Source organism: Castanea sativa, chromosome 3 (genome assembly GCF_040712315.1).
Source record: "Castanea sativa cultivar Marrone di Chiusa Pesio chromosome 3, ASM4071231v1".
Classification (NCBI taxonomy): domain Eukaryota; kingdom Viridiplantae; phylum Streptophyta; class Magnoliopsida; order Fagales; family Fagaceae; genus Castanea; species Castanea sativa.
This window is the reverse complement of record NC_134015.1, coordinates 3,142,214-3,160,753: the sequence shown is the minus strand read 5'-3', so window position 1 is coordinate 3,160,753 and position 18,540 is coordinate 3,142,214. Positions and strand designations below refer to the sequence as shown.

At 31.1% G+C, this 18,540-nt stretch overlaps 1 protein-coding gene and 1 long non-coding RNA gene across 3 annotated transcripts; both read left to right on the top strand.

Annotated features, from left to right (window-relative positions):
- The first annotated feature begins 256 nt into the window (after positions 1-256).
- On the top strand, positions 257-4,049 carry LOC142629616 (uncharacterized). Of its 2 annotated transcripts, XR_012843085.1 has the most exons (4): positions 257-894; positions 1,094-1,397; positions 1,573-1,932; positions 2,659-4,049. It is a non-coding gene; the product is annotated as an uncharacterized LOC142629616 (long non-coding RNA). The 2 variants fall into 2 exon arrangements; XR_012843086.1 differs by lacking the exon at positions 1,094-1,397.
- A 5,497-nt stretch (positions 4,050-9,546) lies between these two features.
- On the top strand, positions 9,547-11,710 carry LOC142627301 (F-box protein At2g26160-like). Its single transcript, XM_075801131.1, has 2 exons — positions 9,547-9,672; positions 10,312-11,710. Exon 2 carries the CDS (start codon positions 10,337-10,339, stop codon positions 11,576-11,578), a length of 1,242 nt encoding a protein of 413 aa, XP_075657246.1. The 5' UTR covers positions 9,547-9,672; positions 10,312-10,336; the 3' UTR covers positions 11,579-11,710.
- The last annotated feature ends 6,830 nt before the right edge of the window (positions 11,711-18,540 follow it).

Below are 18,540 nucleotides of genomic sequence, written 5' to 3'. Positions count from 1 at the left end.
CAAGTATAAAAACGCAATTGGTTAGGCTTATCAAAAAAAAACCTTGGAATCTTGACTAAGCGTCGGTTGGGCCAATTTAACTACAAGGCCACAAGGTGATATGTGTGGGCGTAGGTTTTATTAATTCTACTTAGGATACACTGTCCTTCAATTTTTGTCTCCTTTTACCCTTGATACTAACAACCTGAATTTCAAGCTATGTTTTTTTAGAGAGTGACATTTTTCCAGTGTGCCAATAATTGTAAACAAGTAAATGTAATCCACCCAAGGAACAAAAATTGATAATAGATCTGTTGTGTGTCACACATTTCATTGTCAAGTTAGTATGCGATGCAACTTTAAAGTTTCTGCATAAATGGTGGATAAAGGAGTTGCCACCTAGCCTAGTTCTAGTGTCTAGTCATTATCAAAGAATTTTGTATACCATGAGTACAGCCCCAGTCCCCTGATATGCATAACCTGCCAGTAGCATCAGGAGGCACTGGAGATTCTGTTAACAAAATTTATTAAGATGACTGTTGGAATTTGTAGAAAAATTTGTGTGTGGTGAGATAACAAAGATGGAGAACTACATAACTAATAGAAATTGGGAAAATCTGAATCAGTTATTATATATTTTATAATAATTGTATTCAATTTATTGTACATTTGTCTGCCTTATATATAAAAAAAAAAAAATTATTGTACATTTGTCTTTTTCCCAACTCTTAAAAGTTTCTGTTGATAGGTGTGTTAGACAATGTTAGATTTTTTTTTTTAATGCAGTCATAAATGCATCCTGTAAAATAGTACTTGTTAATCATTGTATCTTTGCACAGGAAATATTTCTTAAATTGATTAGGAAACTGCAATCTGTGAGAGATGGACAATGAAGATGAGTTTACATTTTGTTAGGTACGTTTGGTACGTGCATTTGATATGATGAACTTATAGCTTAATGACCTTACTGAATTGGCTCAAATTCATATTAAGATTCTAAAAAAGAAAATATTGAAATATGTTTGATTTTGGGTGATTTTCAAATTTTAATGAATTTATCTAAGTAGATGGTTATGGTTATAAATTTTGCTTAACTCACCTGCTGACCGAGAAGGACAGGAGACAAAGAAGCTTGTGTCTGTTGTTGGTGGCATTACCATAAAAGATGAATTCTCAAATGGCAGAAGTGTCAGAGTAGCAGTCTTCTGTGGAATGAAGTTCCTAAAAATACTGCCTCTAAGAGGCAGGGTAAAGTTGATTTTTTGTCTTTCAATGTTACTGATAAGTCCTCTCCAAAACTGTCAAGTGAACTGTCTAGGCCAGTAGCATCAGGAGGCACTGGGGATTCTGTTAAGAAATGCTGATCTAGCATCTCCAAAAACTTGCAGTTTTTGATGATGGAATCTGTTGAAAGAATAGTTAAGTCATGTTACACTGAAAAACATGTTTAGGCATGGAGTTGTATATTCCCTTCAAAACTACTTTATGATGTCTTCATGTGTTGCCCTTGTTGCATTCTCATTCAAGAAATCCGTGTCTAATGTGATATAAATATGCATCAATGCTTGTCTTTTGACAAAAGTTCTTTTGCAGGTGTTGATATGCTGATGAAGGCAGTGGGAAAAGACTGTACATCCTATTTAGTATCCTTTTTCAGAACTTTCTTAGATTCAATGGTTTCTTCAGGCCATTCCTGGTTTCTAAACAAATTTCTAAAATTTCTTATCATATTGATCTATGCAAATTATTTTGAACAATCAGTGACATTAAGGAATTCTAATTTTGTTTGTGTGTTGTAACGAGTACGTGATGCAACTTAATGCATCTTGGATCAAAGTTCTTCAAGCTCAAGACATCTTTAATGCTATGAAAGAGGCTACCTTGAAGGAGCTTTTGAATGTGAGCCGCGATCACCATGTGTTTAAGAAGCTTCTTAAAGATCTAATTGTTCAAGTAAGCAACTCTTTCCTCACTTCGCGTTCAATGTTAAAATCCTAATTTGATTGTTGTAAAATCAAGTTTCTATGGCATTTAGTTCAATAAAATGATGAAATTGAATTTAGGAATTTTAAAAACAGTAAACAAGAGGATTCGAGAATTTTAGAAACTTAAGCAAACAGGTTAATAAGTATGCCACATCACATTTAGGCATATGTGAAAATTAAAGAAATTCAGATGGCTTTTGGAATAGAGATCAAGAGGATTGGGAATAAAAAGAAACGTCAATATATACAAATTGCATGTATGCGTAAGATATAATAAGTAGTTTGCAAACCTTTAACTCGGTCAAATTCAAAAACAAAAGCCTTTAACTCACTTAAATTCAAAAGCAAAAGCTATTGGGGAATTTTGAGTTCTAATTAAGTAGAAACGAATTCCTCCAATGAAGAAGATAGAATTTTGAGTTCTAATTAAATAGAAACGAATTCGTCCAATGACACATGACTTAGAAATGCACATTTTGGTGAAGTGGATGGACACAGTCATGGAATATCAGTTCAATTGAACCTTTTAATTATATATATATATATATATATATATATATCCTATAGTACTCTCTCTCTCTCTCTCTCATTAGCATTTTGACAGGAACGTAACTATAAATAGAAATATTTTGAATGCTAATACTCTTTTTGACAAGATGATATTTTTCTTACCCCTTTCTATTGGTGTGTAAAGATGTCGCGGTGATGAATTTGCAACGGTCAAGGATTTGAGTCTAGCAATGTAGAAGAAAGTGAACAGAATAGAGCAATCCAAGATGGGTTGACATCATGGACACATTTCGTGGTAATTTTTCTATTTTTGGGGTTAATAATGGAGTACAGTTAATGGCATGCTCAATGAAGAAAAGAGAGGTTTCACTGTGCATGCACAGGTTTTTAACTGCTTTTGGTATTGGAATTAAGAGTTTGAAAAAGATTTAGTTCCTTATGTGGAATTTCTTTTTATACATTTGTTTATATTTTGTAGATGTATATGTCAAATTTTTTTTATCACTTTGAAAGTGATATTGAATTTTGTAGAGTACATACTGATAGCAAGGGGAAATGTGCATTCTGATATTTCAGTCAGTGATATAAAGATAACTGGCACCCTACTGGTACTCTCTGTCAAACATTTGGGCATAGAATAATATATGATGCAGGAAGCACTTTTGATGCCAAAGTGGATAATGTGTTGAGGAATGAAGAATGGTATTGGCCCTTGCTAAGTAAGAAGATCTTGTAACAATTCAGAGTCAACTGTGGTTGGTTCATATTGGAGTGAGTGATAAGCCTTACTAGTATGCTACAGCTAGTGGTAAACTCGTGTGTGCTGCTACCTGGAATTATATCAGACGCAGAAGTGAAGAAGTGGATTGGTGGAAACTATTATGGTTTCCTGAAGCCATCCCTAAACATAGCTTCATTGGTGGCTGACCCTTAATAATAGGTTGACAACTAGATTGGGATTACTACAATGGGTGTGGAATAGAGATAGTAGTTGTGTCTTTCGCAGGAATGGGTTTGAGAGCAGGGATCACCTGTTTTTTGGGTGCTCTTTTACTTTTACTGGTAGAGTCTGGAAGCACATCATGGGACTTTGTTTAGTGTCAAATATTCCTAGTAACTGGGAAAGATTTTAGAGCCATTCTCTGTAAAGTTGCATGGTGGGCTACCATATCTGGTTACAAAGAAACAATATGGTTCACAATGGAGATGTCATCTCCGAGGAGAAATTGATAAAGAGGATAGGCCAGTCTTGGGAAGATTGCTAATTCAGGAAACTCTGTTTTTCTTGCAGTGTTGAGGACCAATTAGGGCCTCTGCTACTAAGTGTCTGGTTTGGCATTGATCCATTGGTTGCTGCCAATAGATTTGTTCTTTCATTGCTGCAATTTGCTTTCTGCTCTAACTCTGGCTAATTGTGTAGTTCTTTTTTAGAACATGGTTCAAGAGGAAAATTGAGTGTTTGTGTTTAGTACATCAAAGCTGATGCTTTGCTGCTTTGTACTTGATATATTCTTAATGGAATTACTGGTTTATATCCACAGACACAAAAAAAGAATGATATAAAGATCATTGCATTTAAAAGGCTATTATTACCTCTTGTTATTATGATTTGTTTAGTATTATGAAACCCTGAACAGTGTTTGTGAGTTTTTTGGTTTCCTCTTTTTTTTAATTTTTGGTTTTTGTTTTTGACGCCATAGTATTTTTCTTTGTGGTAAATTATTATGATATGTTCTACTTTATCTAAATATTATGATATGTACTAGACACCCCCAACCCCAACCAGGTAGTAGCAATCATGAGCCGGTGGAGAAAGCCTTGACTATATCTTATAAGGCTGCTCTATGGTACGGGTACAACAGGAGATATCCTTTTCTTCGAACAAAATATTTAGAAGTAGTTTTAAGACCACAAATTATTCTATAATATTTTTGCCACAACTTTGATGTGGCCAACTGTGACCATTATTGCATCATTTACATGTAAACTTACTATTTTTTATTTATCAATACACTTTGCTACATTATAGTTGTGGCAAGAAATTGTGACAAAATTTTGTGATAATAGATTTTTTCAATATTTAGATTAGGACAAAGTTTGGCTCCAATCATAACACCCTTAAACTTTAAAAATAAATAAATAAATAAAGAAAAAAAAAGGAAAAAGAAAAAGTGGTCTAAATCCACATTCATGATTCACCATTCAATGGACGGAAAATTAAAATTAACAACAAAAAATTCTAATGCTAAAGCAAAACTTGACAAAATTCATAATTAAACAATGACTAAGCTAATAATTATTTAATTAAAAAAGCTAGCTAAATATAAGATGTGTATATATGAGCATAGCTAATAATTATGTTAAAGTACCCAAAACGCATGCCCAAAGGTTTTTTTTTTTTTTTTTCCCGGAGTACTATACAACTTGAATGTTATTTCTATAATGTCAAAATGTAACGAGTATGCAAATTCAAGGTCTCACAAATTTCCACACCGGTCTTTTTCTTTTTCTTTTTCTTTTTTTAAATAAAAATTTGAATTATTTCTACTATTGCCAAGTCTTATTAGAACTCAAGATCCTTGCCAACTAAGGTATCTTAAGTTATCCTTGGAATTCCATTGTTGTGATTGACCGTTTCAAGTCCAAGCTGCTTAGGAATGAGAGCTATCAAATTTTGGTTTAAATATATTTAGCATAACTTGTAACTCAAAAAAAAAAAAAAATCACTTCCTTCTTAACAGAATCTCCCACCACAAACCAGAATTTTTAGAAGAACCTTGCATGTAGCTCATCAGAAACCAGGGGCTTTATACGACTTCATCGACTTAAAAGAGCATTCCATATCTCTGCATTAAACAAATATAATTGAAAAGAATGGTTCAAATTTGTGCTTCACACACTCTTCCGGATGTCTTCATTCTTTCTCCCAATTTAATGTATTATATTTGATCTATAAAAGATTCTATTTAATATACAATATTTATGTTTGTACTTTGTACCATAGTTGTTTTTTTTTTTTTTTTTTTTGAGAATACTATTTATGTTGGTATTATACGAAACGTGATATGTATCATACAATATGCAACATATCATGTACAAAAAGCTTTGTATTGTAATGACGTATCATAAGTACTCATGAATCATCTAATATATAAGTGTGTATTGTATGAATCATGTATATTGTAAGACATGTGGGTTTAAAATTGATTTTTTTTGTTGGGTTAAAATTGGTGGTTTTATTTTATTTAAACAAGTTATTGAACTTTTTTATCACAAAATTATTGGGATACTTAATTGAATAAAATAACATGTCTATGAGTTTTTTTTCCATCTTCGCTTTCTCCTATAGAATTTGGATCACACATTTGACACTTCACTTTCATATTTGCAAATTTTTTTATGATATTAATAATGTATTAAATGAAAATATAATTATTCTTTATTTTAATATTATTTTTATAAGTCTGAGATGCTAGAATACCAAAAAATAATATAAAGAAAAAATTATTAGAATAAAAGAACAAGAAAAGAGACAGTAAATGTAATGATAATGAAAAAAATAATTTTGCAAAATTATGAACATGGTTATAACATTGACTCAGATGAAGTTGATTAGGCAAGATGAAGAAAAAAAATTATTATTTTGGTTCATACATAATATATTATCACTTGTGAGTTTAATCAATTTGAACGCATTTGTTATAAACATATGTTACTTTGATTTATTTAGTTAGCTTTATTAAATATTATTACATAAGTAATGATTAGATTAGTTATTAATTGAATATATTGTGAATTTATAAGGAATATACATTTTATATATGTACATCTATAAAATTTTATAATTTTATTAGGTATTTGTGTATTTTATAATACACAATACAAAAAATAAAAAATAAAAAATTAATTTACGATACAATTCATGTTTTGACAAATATGCTTTATAATACTGTGAACCATTGATTGAATGGAATAGTCAAATTTCAAAACTAGTATGTCAAAGAGAGAAAGCAAAAAGATGTAAAAAAGTAAACAAAGTTTATTATATTATATTATTTGCTTATTTAATAAATTTAGTTTTACTTGATCATGATTTAATTATAATATGAATATTCCTACCCAAATTTTATATATATATATATATATATATATATATATATATATATATATATATATATATATATATATATATATATATTGTAAGGACTCAAAATAAAGGCTCAAGTCTACTTAGATTAGTGATATCTTGTCCCTCAAACTAAGCCCAAGCAATAGTATTTTTAAGAGAGTGAGTATCTAATTTAAGTGCAATGCAAGGATATGTCCAAGTCTAAGACCAAAGAGTCCAAAGTAACAAGTAAACACAATTTGCACAACAGTTGAGGAAAATGTCATCCTCGGGTAGATCCGAGGATTAAGTTCTTATACATATGTTCAGTTCAAATGCTACACTAGGCAACTTCCTATTTTCTTTCTGGATCTATTGGTTCTTGGAAATCGTTCATCCCCTTTTTCTAGTGGATTCCTTTCCTTTTATAGCCTTTCTCCATATATCTCAACCCTCTACCCGTACGTCCCCAGGCAGTTCTTAGGATACTTGTCCCATCAAGACTCTGCTGAAGATGGTAGAAAGAGATGCTAACTGTAAAGTTACTGTTTAGGGGTTATTTCCACATCAATGCAGCTGATAAGGTTGGTGGAGGGCATTGAATGCGGAGGTGGGAGGTATACCCTTAAGGAAACTTCCTCCCACCATCCTTGTCCTCGTTGCCATTCTTCTTCTCTCCTTAGGCCTTTAAGTAGTGGCAACTCTAGGATTATTTTTTAGGGGGGGTCAATAAGAAACATAAATTATAAAAATATATAAAACAAAAGAGAACTTGAATATATTGATATCACAAAAAAAAGACAAAAATACATAAAATTTTACAATTGCTTTTTATGATTTTTCACATTTTGAAATTGTTACATGATTTCTTCATTATCAATCCTACAAACTACATCTATTTCAATGTAAATAATCAAACAATCATTCATCCATTAATTTCACATTTGATTGATTTATTTCAAATTTGTTAAGATCTAAATGGGTTTTTTCTAAGGTTTAAGATTAATAAATTTTACTTTTGTTGTTGGACCTATTAATTTTTGTTTTCCATAATTTAGATCAAATTGGTTTGTTATTGGGCTTTTTGTTTTGTGTTTAAAAATGTTAGGATATTGTTAAGAGGATCATATTCAAACTTATTTCAGCCGAGCTTAAGAAAAAAATCTAGGATCAAGGTGTTCAGATTTTTATTCTAGGGGGTTAAAAAAAACTATTATATATATATATTTTGGGTAGTATAGGGGGTTCATTTGAACCCCCTGGGCTCCAAATGGAACCGCCCATGCCTTTAAGGGATAACAATTGTCCTGATATTCTTACTCTCCTCGGTTAAATGGAGTCCTCAGAATTCATTTTCCCTCATTCGCCTAGGTTATGAAGATTATTCCTCAGTTAAGCCTCCTCGTTCCTCCGACCCCCCCCCCCCCCACACACACACGTATATATAATATGCATATGTTTAAAAGAAATTGAATAAAATTATATTAAATTAGTTACACTTACATCCTTTAAATTTTTATTTTTCCAATCTAGTACATAAACTTTAGTATTATAACAAATAGATTTCTTTACCTTTTTATTTTGCCAATTTAGCACATAAACTTTGCTATTGCAGTAATCAGACATGCTTAAATCCCCTTCCCCCCCCCCCCCCCCACCCCCCAAAAAAAATGTAGTCAACTTTTGCACCAAATATTTAAAAAAAAGAAAAAAGAAAATGAAGGGGTCTTACTACTACAACATCAAAGCTTAGAAGTCTATTTGTTATAATACCAAAGTTTATATATTAAATTGGCTAAAATAAAAATTAGGTGTGTCTATTATTATAGAACTAAAGTTTAGTAAATAAAAGGTTAACGAGTGCAACCGTGCAAGAGCAATTAGACAAAAATTCAGTGTCATAGCATTTTATCCAATATTATATAATAAGTTTACTATACTTTCTATTTGCTCCACAAACAAACGTATCATATACATCAAAGAAAAGGTTAACAAAGAATTTGGATGAAGCTAATATTTTATTAGGGCAAATTACAATTTATCAACATGTGATTTGGCTGAAATTTAGGTTGTCTATTTGTGGTTTGACATTTTACTCACCTGAGGTTAGCTCAGTTAGAATTCTATAACCTACCTCTACTAAAAACATAGCTAAATATGTAATTTTGTTCCACTTTTATATCTCTCTCCTCCAACAACACAAAAAACATAAAAATAAAAGATAAAAAACTATCCATTAGAACACTTGCATTATGGAATTTCAAATCACATGTAGATAACTTAGATTTTGGTCAAACCTCAGGTGGGTAAAGTGTTAAATTTTAAACTATAGATAGACAACTTAATTTTTTTTTTTTGGAGAGAGTTTCAACCTATGACATCCGCTCCTGATGATAGCTCTTTATCATCAGACAGTCAAATTATACGTGAGTAAGTTGTAATTTGCGAATTTTTATTATTAGGAAAATAAAAAAAATTTGCATGAAGGATGAAGGGTGGGCCGTCCCCTTTGTGAATTTGGAGTAGGCCCAAACATTGATGGACTGGTCTTAGCATGATTAAATCCTAAGAATTTTATTATGTATTATTTTTTGATAACGAATCTTAAAAAAATTATTAGGTAATTTCGGAAATAAATGATATAGAGGTATTTTTATTTTCTCTAAAAAAAAAAAAAAAAGAAAAAGATATAGAGGTAGTTTCGGAATTTAGTGACATGGTGGTCACAATTTATTACTTTTTTTTTTTTTTTGGTCTATTTATGGTACTACCAAGTACCAAATCTAAGAAGTGAATTTTATCAAATCTAAGAAGTGAATTCGCACGTGAAGCAGAGCACCTAATCATTACTTTTAACGCAAACATTTTATTTAAAAAAGAAAGTTAATTCCAACACAAATAGGAATCCTTCTCCGAACAGTACACGGCAGTATATAATATGGGCTTTAGACTCTGTTTTTGTTTGAGAGATCCAGAGGCAGAGTCCATCAACAGTGTTTTGAAATAAACCCCAACAAAGACAGAAGATAGAAGCGCCTCTCTCTCTCTCTCTCTCTCTCACTGCCTCCAGACCACCAAACAAAGTTCTTGGTAAGTTTTCTGTTTTTTTCTTATCAGCAAACTACTTTTTCTGTTTCTTTTTGTTGATTTTGGTTTGTGGGCACTTTTTCTGTTTCTTTTTATTTTTCTCTTTGGATCATTTAACAACGTTAACTGTTTTATTCATCTTACAAATTGCATGTCTTCTTGTCCATGCTTTTTTTTTTTAATGAAAAATTATATCGTTTTTGTTTAAGGTAAAAAAGAAGAAGAAGAAGTAAGAACGCATATATAATATGTTTGATGTAATTTAGAGCAAAACCAAAAATCACCCATAAATAATAATAAAACAAGGAGGAAGAAATCATTTTTAAAATGAAATAGGATTAATGACTATGAAAAGGAAAAGTAGTTATAGCTAAAATAAAAGTCTTATCCTAAAATTGGGAAAAAATTATTGGTAAGTTGATACCAACCCTTTAACTCTTAAGCACTTGCATAGGTCATGAAAGCTTGAAACTAGAAATTCTCTGTACAACTTGAATTCTTGAATGATTTATTATTTAGTACATTACATGTTATCACTGATAATAACTTTTTTTTTTTTTGTGATGAGCTCAAAATTTTAAATTTTAAATTATAAAATTATAAAATTTTGATTGTTTGTTATTATTATACTTTTTTTTGCAGTCTCTTACAGCATAAATACCATAAGATGTCTAAGTGGGCTGAACTTCCGGATCTTATCCTCTCCGAAATAATGCGACGGTTATCTTTCTATAATGATTTTGTCATCTTTGGTGCCATATGCAAGTCATGGCGAAGTGTTTATTCAATGGAAAACCCACCATTATCTCCTCGATGTCCTTGGCTTATGCTTGCAGAAGAAAAGGAACAAAAAAGTCATACGCGTGTCTTTGTCAACTTATTCGATAATAAAGTTTATAACTTCAAGTTGCCTGAGCTTGTTGGAAAAAAATGCATTGGAACATCTTTTGGATGGTTGCTTAGTGTAGGCACCGATTTCCAGGTCAATCTCTTTCATCCTTTGTCTAAACACCTATTAAGTCTTCCTCAACCTCTTTTTTGGAATGAAGATGGCAATTCCAAACTCGACCATTTAGATTACAGAGATATGTTTTTTGAGAAGTGTGTTTTGTCAAGGAATCCATGGAACTTAGTAACTCATGAATATGATTGTGATTGCATAATCATGGTTATCTATGGTAATGGTGGAAGTTTGGCCTTCACTAGACCAGGATATAAAGCTTGGATTGATATACCTAGTCATTCTGGATCTATTTCTGACATTGCATTTTACAAGGGAAAATTTTATGCTGTGAACTGTCATGGTGAAGCTTTTGTTTGTCACACGGATGATGATATTCCATTCGTTGAATCTATTGCGCCACGTCCACCGGCAACTGAGGAAATTATCCAAATGTATATTGTTGAATCATCTGGAGATCTTTTGGTTGTTTCACGCTTTCGAGGAGGTCATTTTTTCCTCGATGATACTGAGGATGAAGACTCTGAAGATGATATTGAGGATGAGAACATTCATGAAAGTGAAGGTGAAGGTGAAGGTGAAGGTGAAGATGAAGAAGAAAAAATCAATGATAATCCCTATGTGACAATTGGGTTCACAATTCTAAAATTAGAATGTTCTACAAAAGTGAGAAGCAAATATAAATACAAGTGGGTGAAGGTTGACAGCTTGGGTGATCAAGCATTGTTTGTGGGTGACAATTCATCATCGTCTTTGTCTGCATCAAGTTTCAATGGATGCAAAGCCAATTGTATCTATTACACTGATGACTATGTCGAAGTTTTTCCTTTCACCTTAAATGGTGGAGGGTACGACATGGGTGTATTTAGCCTGGAAGATGGCAAATATAAGCACCATTATGAAGGCGAATCCCTTTCTTACTTCTCTACCCCACTCTGGTACATTTAACTTTCATCTACACAATGCACATGCTGATTTAAATAATTGAAGCTAGTGAATGTGTGTAATGGTTATTGATCAGATTATTGAATAATAATTATTTTTTTATACAAAAATTTAATTGCTATAATTTATAAGTTATCCCTCTTTATTTGTTTTCATGATATGATGCCACACTTATTTTTTTTCATCAATATGATGAACAATGGAGCATATCGACCTTATTTTTGTCTGTTGATGCAGAAGGCATTAGTTCTCAATCCATTCTTTTGTTTTTGGATAAATTATTTTGATGCTGCCTTTCTTTGATTGAAATCCTAATTCATAATCTATATATTTAAAATTATTGTAATCAAGATTTTTATGCATGGCTGTACCATTTTCATATATAAATGATGGATTATATTCAAATCCGATCAATGCGAACCAAACAAAACTATTTTCTTTATGAGATTCGCGACATGTTGATAATCAAACCGAAGGTTTCCATAATCTTTTTATCCACAACAAATCATACTGATAATTGATCCACCAGCAGAATTCCCTGTTCTGTTTTATGTGTGAGATGTATGTTTCTCAAAATGTCAAAGAAACCCATCATGTACATTGCTTGTTGATCAAAATGCTGTTCCCAGCAACTGTAATACTCTTCTTTTCAGCTGCATATTGCTAGTTTCACTAATAAAAAGGCCTCAATTTTGGATTGCCAAGTGGCACTAGTAGATCTCATGAAATGGCTTGAGACCTTTCAACTCTTAAATATTTTAATTCTTATTTCTTTAGTTTCTAGGAGCTTGTCATATACTCATTAGAATGTACTGAGGACAACAGGCGAGGCAATAATTGTTTGTCTGTCATCATATTGCATATAGCTTTCCAATTGTGAATTTTAGGGCCAGTATTCATATGTAGTTGTCATAATGATAAATCTTTGATTCGAGGACTAGGAGTGCATATTTTAGATGTCAAATGCAGGAGAAAGGCTTTTGATGTTATACTTATACATTGTTGTTTTTTATGAGTATGTTATAATTATACATAGACCACCAAATAAGCGTATCATGAAATATATACACACACACATGAAATGAAGACAAGAAAAAAAATATTGTAAAATTTAATTACTAAACTTGCAAAATGAGTTAAAATGCTTTGTTGTTCTATGTTCTCAATAGTTCAGCACATCCAAATGGTAGGTGAGCCTCCTTTAGGCTGAAACGAAAAACCAATGCAAACTTTGCTTAATTCCACCATATGTCGTGTTATCATTTTAATATCCTGGTAGGAGGTTTCAATTCGTATAGATAAGAATCGATATACAGGCCATGCATTCATTATCAAGAAAAAAAAAAGGTGATGATGGTCTTACTAGCAAGTAAACTTTATTTACCATAGTGGTACTTCTTAATACTATGATTTCAAGCGCAATGTGCAATGCTGTCCAAATTTTCTTTAAGCAAAGTTTTAAAGAGCAATTATCAACGCATTAGTCAAAATGGTGGTTGGTGAAACGCATCCATAGCTATATTTTGTGAACTGTAAGCTTGAAACTTGTCATTAACACATATGATGTGCATCAAAGACGAAGTTGCAGAATTAGCAGAGCTAAGAGCATAGAAAATCGCGAGCGGCACAGCCAGCAATGTATTTCTTAACGGCTTGTGTCTCCAAGCTTGGTGTTTGCTTTCCAGTTTCCACAACAAAGGCTGTAAACCTCAGAGCTACTAGTAGGTACAATTGAAATCAACAAATTGAGCTCAATTGCAAACAGAACGTTTACAGCTTCTTAGAGAATGATTCCCATTTCCCAGCCATTGCTTCTTAATAGATCATGACCATGTGCTTGCTGAGAAGTATTGTCAACCTTCCCTTCAAGCTTGGCCTTATTCCTACATTTCCAAATAGCTATCGAATGGTCAAAATGGTTAATATAGGTCTGTACACATTTTATTGAAACTATTATATTTCATTTCCTACCATAACTGCTTTGGAACATATAAAATACCTGCCTATCTGCAGCTAACAGGTGACAATGCTTCAATCATCTGTGCAAGGCATGATCTCTTGTTGACATGACATTCAACTCAAGCATCGTGTTAAAAAGCCATCCTGCCATTCCTTGCATAACCACTGATAAGCTAGTTCCACAACACAATATATAACCTGATCAGTGTGATGCAGGCGGCGTTGCATGAGTCCAGGGTTTAACCGAGTAAAAAGACACGATGCTCTGCATGGTCTTCGGGATTCCTTGTCATCAAAAGTTATATAACCTGCAATCATCAAATTCCACATTGCAATATCTCGTTCGGGAGTTTCATTGAGCAGTCCTGTGCCTTAAGCACGATGGGTTCATATAGTAATTGAAATAAATTTGAAACTGTAAGAGATATTGATGAGCTAAAACTTCAAAGTATAGTAAGTACATTAATTTTTTTTTTTTTTTGTGGTCGTTAACAAAATTTAATAAAGAGATAATTTGAATATATCAACGTCACAAACAAAAGAAGAAGCAAATACATGAAATATTACAATTTTTTGTATTAACAAAGAAAATAGAAAAAAAATAGACTAATAAAAGATAAAGTGCAAATTAAAAATGCTAATACGAGAATAATAAAGTGACCACTACAATTTCATAATAAATCTTATGTAACAAGTTGTTAGCCTGTTATTGGTGCGTAAAACATGTCAATATTAAACCTGAATTAGACTTAGTAATAGCTTACCATATAAGATTTATTGTGAAAATGTTATACATGTAACATTACTCTTATATATATTGAACTCAAATTCTTATGAGTCTCAAGTAAAAGTGTTCAACATTTTTATTAAGGTGGTCAAAATAGGTTAATTTAGTAAATAATATATATTTTTAAACTATATATATACAATATTTTCAAGTCAAGGTGGTCCTAGAGCATATTAATTTAAAATAATTATTTATATAATTATTTTTTTTGCATACAATAGAGCTGCCAGTGACATTTGTCCACAATTTTTTTAATTTTTTTTTACTTTACCTCTTATTTGCGAAGTTTAGAATTTCCTTGGAAAACCTTTTAAGATTTGAAATAGAATTGTTGCTTTATGGGTTTTATGGGACAAGGAAATCGTTGCTCAACTGTACCGAGTTTGATCAACTTTGTTGCTCTATATCTATGTTTGTTTATCGGTTTTTATGGGACAAGGAAATCGTTGGGAGATTCTTCATGCGTGATTAATGGGATGAATTTGGTTTTGGCCGTATGCGTCTGTTTTAGAATCCAGAGTGCCAAAGAAGCAAAACTGTTCAAAACCCATAGAATTTCTCAAATATTGGTGGGGTGGGGATTATTTTTGTTATTCAGTGGGTTAGGGACCGACGTCGTTCCCTTGAGTTATTTAGTTTCTGTTTTTTTTTATTTAATATTTTTAAATTAATGCACTTTTTAGTTTTTTTGAAATTAAGAAATAATAATTAAAAAATCCAAAATGATGTTGTTTTCGTAAGTGGACAATAGCAAATAACGGAACACTAACGGAAGACTAGACATGGCAAAATGGGTGGGTTGGGTCCATCGGGTTGCGGGTAAAAACGGGTCATTTTAAGTGGGTTTAAAACAGGTATGGGTTAATCGGGTTGTGGGTCAGGACGGGTTTACCCGTATTTTTCACATAATTTTTTTTAATTATTATTATAAAGAAAACCACATGTATGTGTCATTTAGAAAGTTATGCAACAAATTACTTGCTATAAAATGCATTACTTGGAATTCACCACTTATATCAAGAATGAACCTAATTAAACTTATTAATACTTATTCAATAATTTTAAATTTATACAAATCCTAACATTGCTATCTAAAACAAAATAACACAAAGATAAGTAAAATTAATATACAAGTTTTATTTCTACACAATATCAACCTCCCAAAAAATATATATAAATATATATATATATATATATATATATATATATATATATATATATATATAGATCGATTCGTCCCTCCCCCCTCCTCTAAATCTCCTAAAAAAAAAAATATATATATATATATATATATATATATATATATATATATATATATAAAACAAAATTACAAATGACTTATTGGATAACTCATTTGACAAAGAATAAAAACATATAAGAAATTTACAATCTTGAAAATTAATTTTATAATCTATTATCAATTGTGGTTGGCACTCTATTTCAATTTGAGATATACATTAAAGTTGATTGTTTACTTATTTATACATGGTCTCTTTTATGAATATCATATTATTGTTAAGCAATACACACTCTAGGAAATATCATAATTTATTTTAAAAAACCGATTATTTTGGACATAAATTGTTACAAAATGGGTCTAAGCATTCATAATTTATGTTAATTTGATACTTTAGCTTTACTATTTGCACACTTGTGAATATTTTTCATATATGTCTACAATTTTAAATCTATGTTTTTAATTTTACTGTAACCAGATTATCTTGGCATGTACTTTGTTATTTGATATCTAAAAATCTTTACTCATTACAGAATGCTTAACCATTCATCTTTCAATTAATTTGCATGCAGTTATGTAAATGTCTCAATTATTTCCTTAAAGTTCATAACAAACAATTAAACCAATATTGTCTTAATTTTATTTTATTTGTTTTACCCCAAATTTTTTTTAAAAAAAATGGTTCAGGTTCAGGTCAGGTTGGATTGACCCTCTAAAAACACGGGTCAACCTGTTTTTGCTTTGGGTCAAAAAAATGGGGTCCAGGCTGGTATTTTTCTCGTCGGGTCAGAAAATTCTGACCCGTTTTGCCTTGTTTACAGAAGACTTAATTGAGAATGAATAAAACTTAGAGAATTGAAATGACAAAACCCAAATTTAAAGGATTGAAATGAAAAAGAGTGAAACTTAGAGGGTGAGTTTTGCATTTTGGCCAAAAAATTATGTAGATTTGATATTGGATTGCATAAGTTGGTAAATAAATTCCTGTGATATCAAATTATTATTTGTAGTTTATTAAAAATATAAACAATCCATTCGTATTAAAAATTCATAAATTAGTAAATAGTTAAACAATTTTTAGTCATGATTTTACTATATATGAGAAAATAATAAGTCAATTAAATAGTTCATGAATAAGCTCGAGCTTATCCAATAAACAAATGAATCAAACTTGAACATATAATCTTGTTTGGTGATAAACTTTAGCTTTGCTCATGTCCAAAATAAAATTAAATAATTAAGAAATTTGAACTTTAAATGTTGGGTTTCGCTTAGCTTGTTTACAGCCCTAAATAGAAGATGCACAAGTTGATGTTAAGGTGCTAGACAGATACAACTTGGTGCACATTAAAAGAAAAGAAAATAGCACGACACATGGCCTAATTAGCTAAAGATTTATAAAGGGGATAAAAACATGGACTACTTCTTTACTTGCTCTAGTAGAGCATATTATGGCTTCTGATTTGGCCATGGTTTGATTATTTTATTTATTTATTTTAAAGTGCTCTAATCTTATGTCATTTTTAAAAATATATAATTTAAACCACTTCTTGGTCAATCAAAACTACTTTAAGCTTAATTAAAAGTATTTCCAACCCATTTAAAGTTTTAAACCCTACAATCCATTCTAAATTTTATCAGCAAAATTTATTATTACTCAAATATAATTGATTTTAACTCTAATATAATCTTCAATGAAATTTTTTTACTATATTCTAAAAATTTGACAGTTCATTTCAATATGTTTTCATAATGTGTTTAAAATTTATAAACATTAAATAAATTCAGTGTATTTCATAAAAATTAAATAGTAAATTCATTGTATTATAATAAAAAGAAGTCACATTGTAAAGTGAAAAATTAAGAATATAAAATTAGGTTAACCATCTGCCTTCTTATTTATTTTTTTTAAAACTCAATTGTTGGCACATTCTCATATTTTCAAAGCATACAAGAATTCCACCTCCCAATGTAACTATCAAATTATTGAAGAAAAAAAACGAAAATTTATGAAGTAATAAAGAGTCATAATCTACCAAATGTTATGCTTGTAAGGTTTTTCGAGGTTGAAAGGAAAAGAAAAATGCGGGCATGTCTAATTATATATATATATATATATATATATATATATATATATATATTTTGATAGATAGAGGTTATAATGATTTTTTTTTTTTATAAAAATCCAGAGAAATAATATATGGAGTTGGCTGGTTGACGTATGCAACCAATTGTTTTTAGACGAATTACATAGCCCGATAGCCAAGTTCTCAATAAAACTTCTTCTCAAAAAAAAAAAAAAAAAATTCTCAATAAAATCAAAGAGCAAAGGAGGTCTATTTGGATCCCAATACATCCAATGAAATAATAGCTCTACAAAACGCTAAATTAAATGTGGGGTGGGGGGGGGGGGGGGGGGGGAACTTGATTTAGGGCCGAAGCCCAAATGCTCCAAAGATCATACTTGACGAAATGGGCTTGGCCCATTTCAATGAATAGTAACGGGAAACCTCCTAGGACTATTCCCACGGAGTTTCGAGCATGCTGCCAACCTCGAGATGCTTTTTTGAGATCATAAGCATGAGTGACCCCTCGATAAATAAAAGAAAATACCATGGGAGATCAATCTTCGCATTAATGAGAGGTTCTCTATCTAACCTCTTCTACATTAAATACATATTGGACAATCTGAACAATACAAACAACCCTCAAAAGTCATGTTTCATGACAAAAAGGGAAGAGAACCAAGGGAGGATGTGACAAGTATCTCCAAAAAATTCGGCTGGGAGCAGGCCAGCTCGAGAGAAAAGGGGAAAAATGCTTATTGTGAAGGACATATTTTATGTAGTTGGCTAATCTTTTGATAAAACAAACTTTACTTGTAATTGGGTAAAATTAGGATGAGTTTTATACTTCAAGAAACTATGTTTTAAGATCAAGTGTTAAAGTTATCAAGTCTGTCCAAGAAACAAGCTGAAAAGT

Coding starts and splice junctions, on each gene's coding strand:
- LOC142627301 (XM_075801131.1), top strand. CDS start 10,337: ATGTCTAAGTGGGCTGAACTTCCGGATCTTATCCTCTCCGAAATAATG.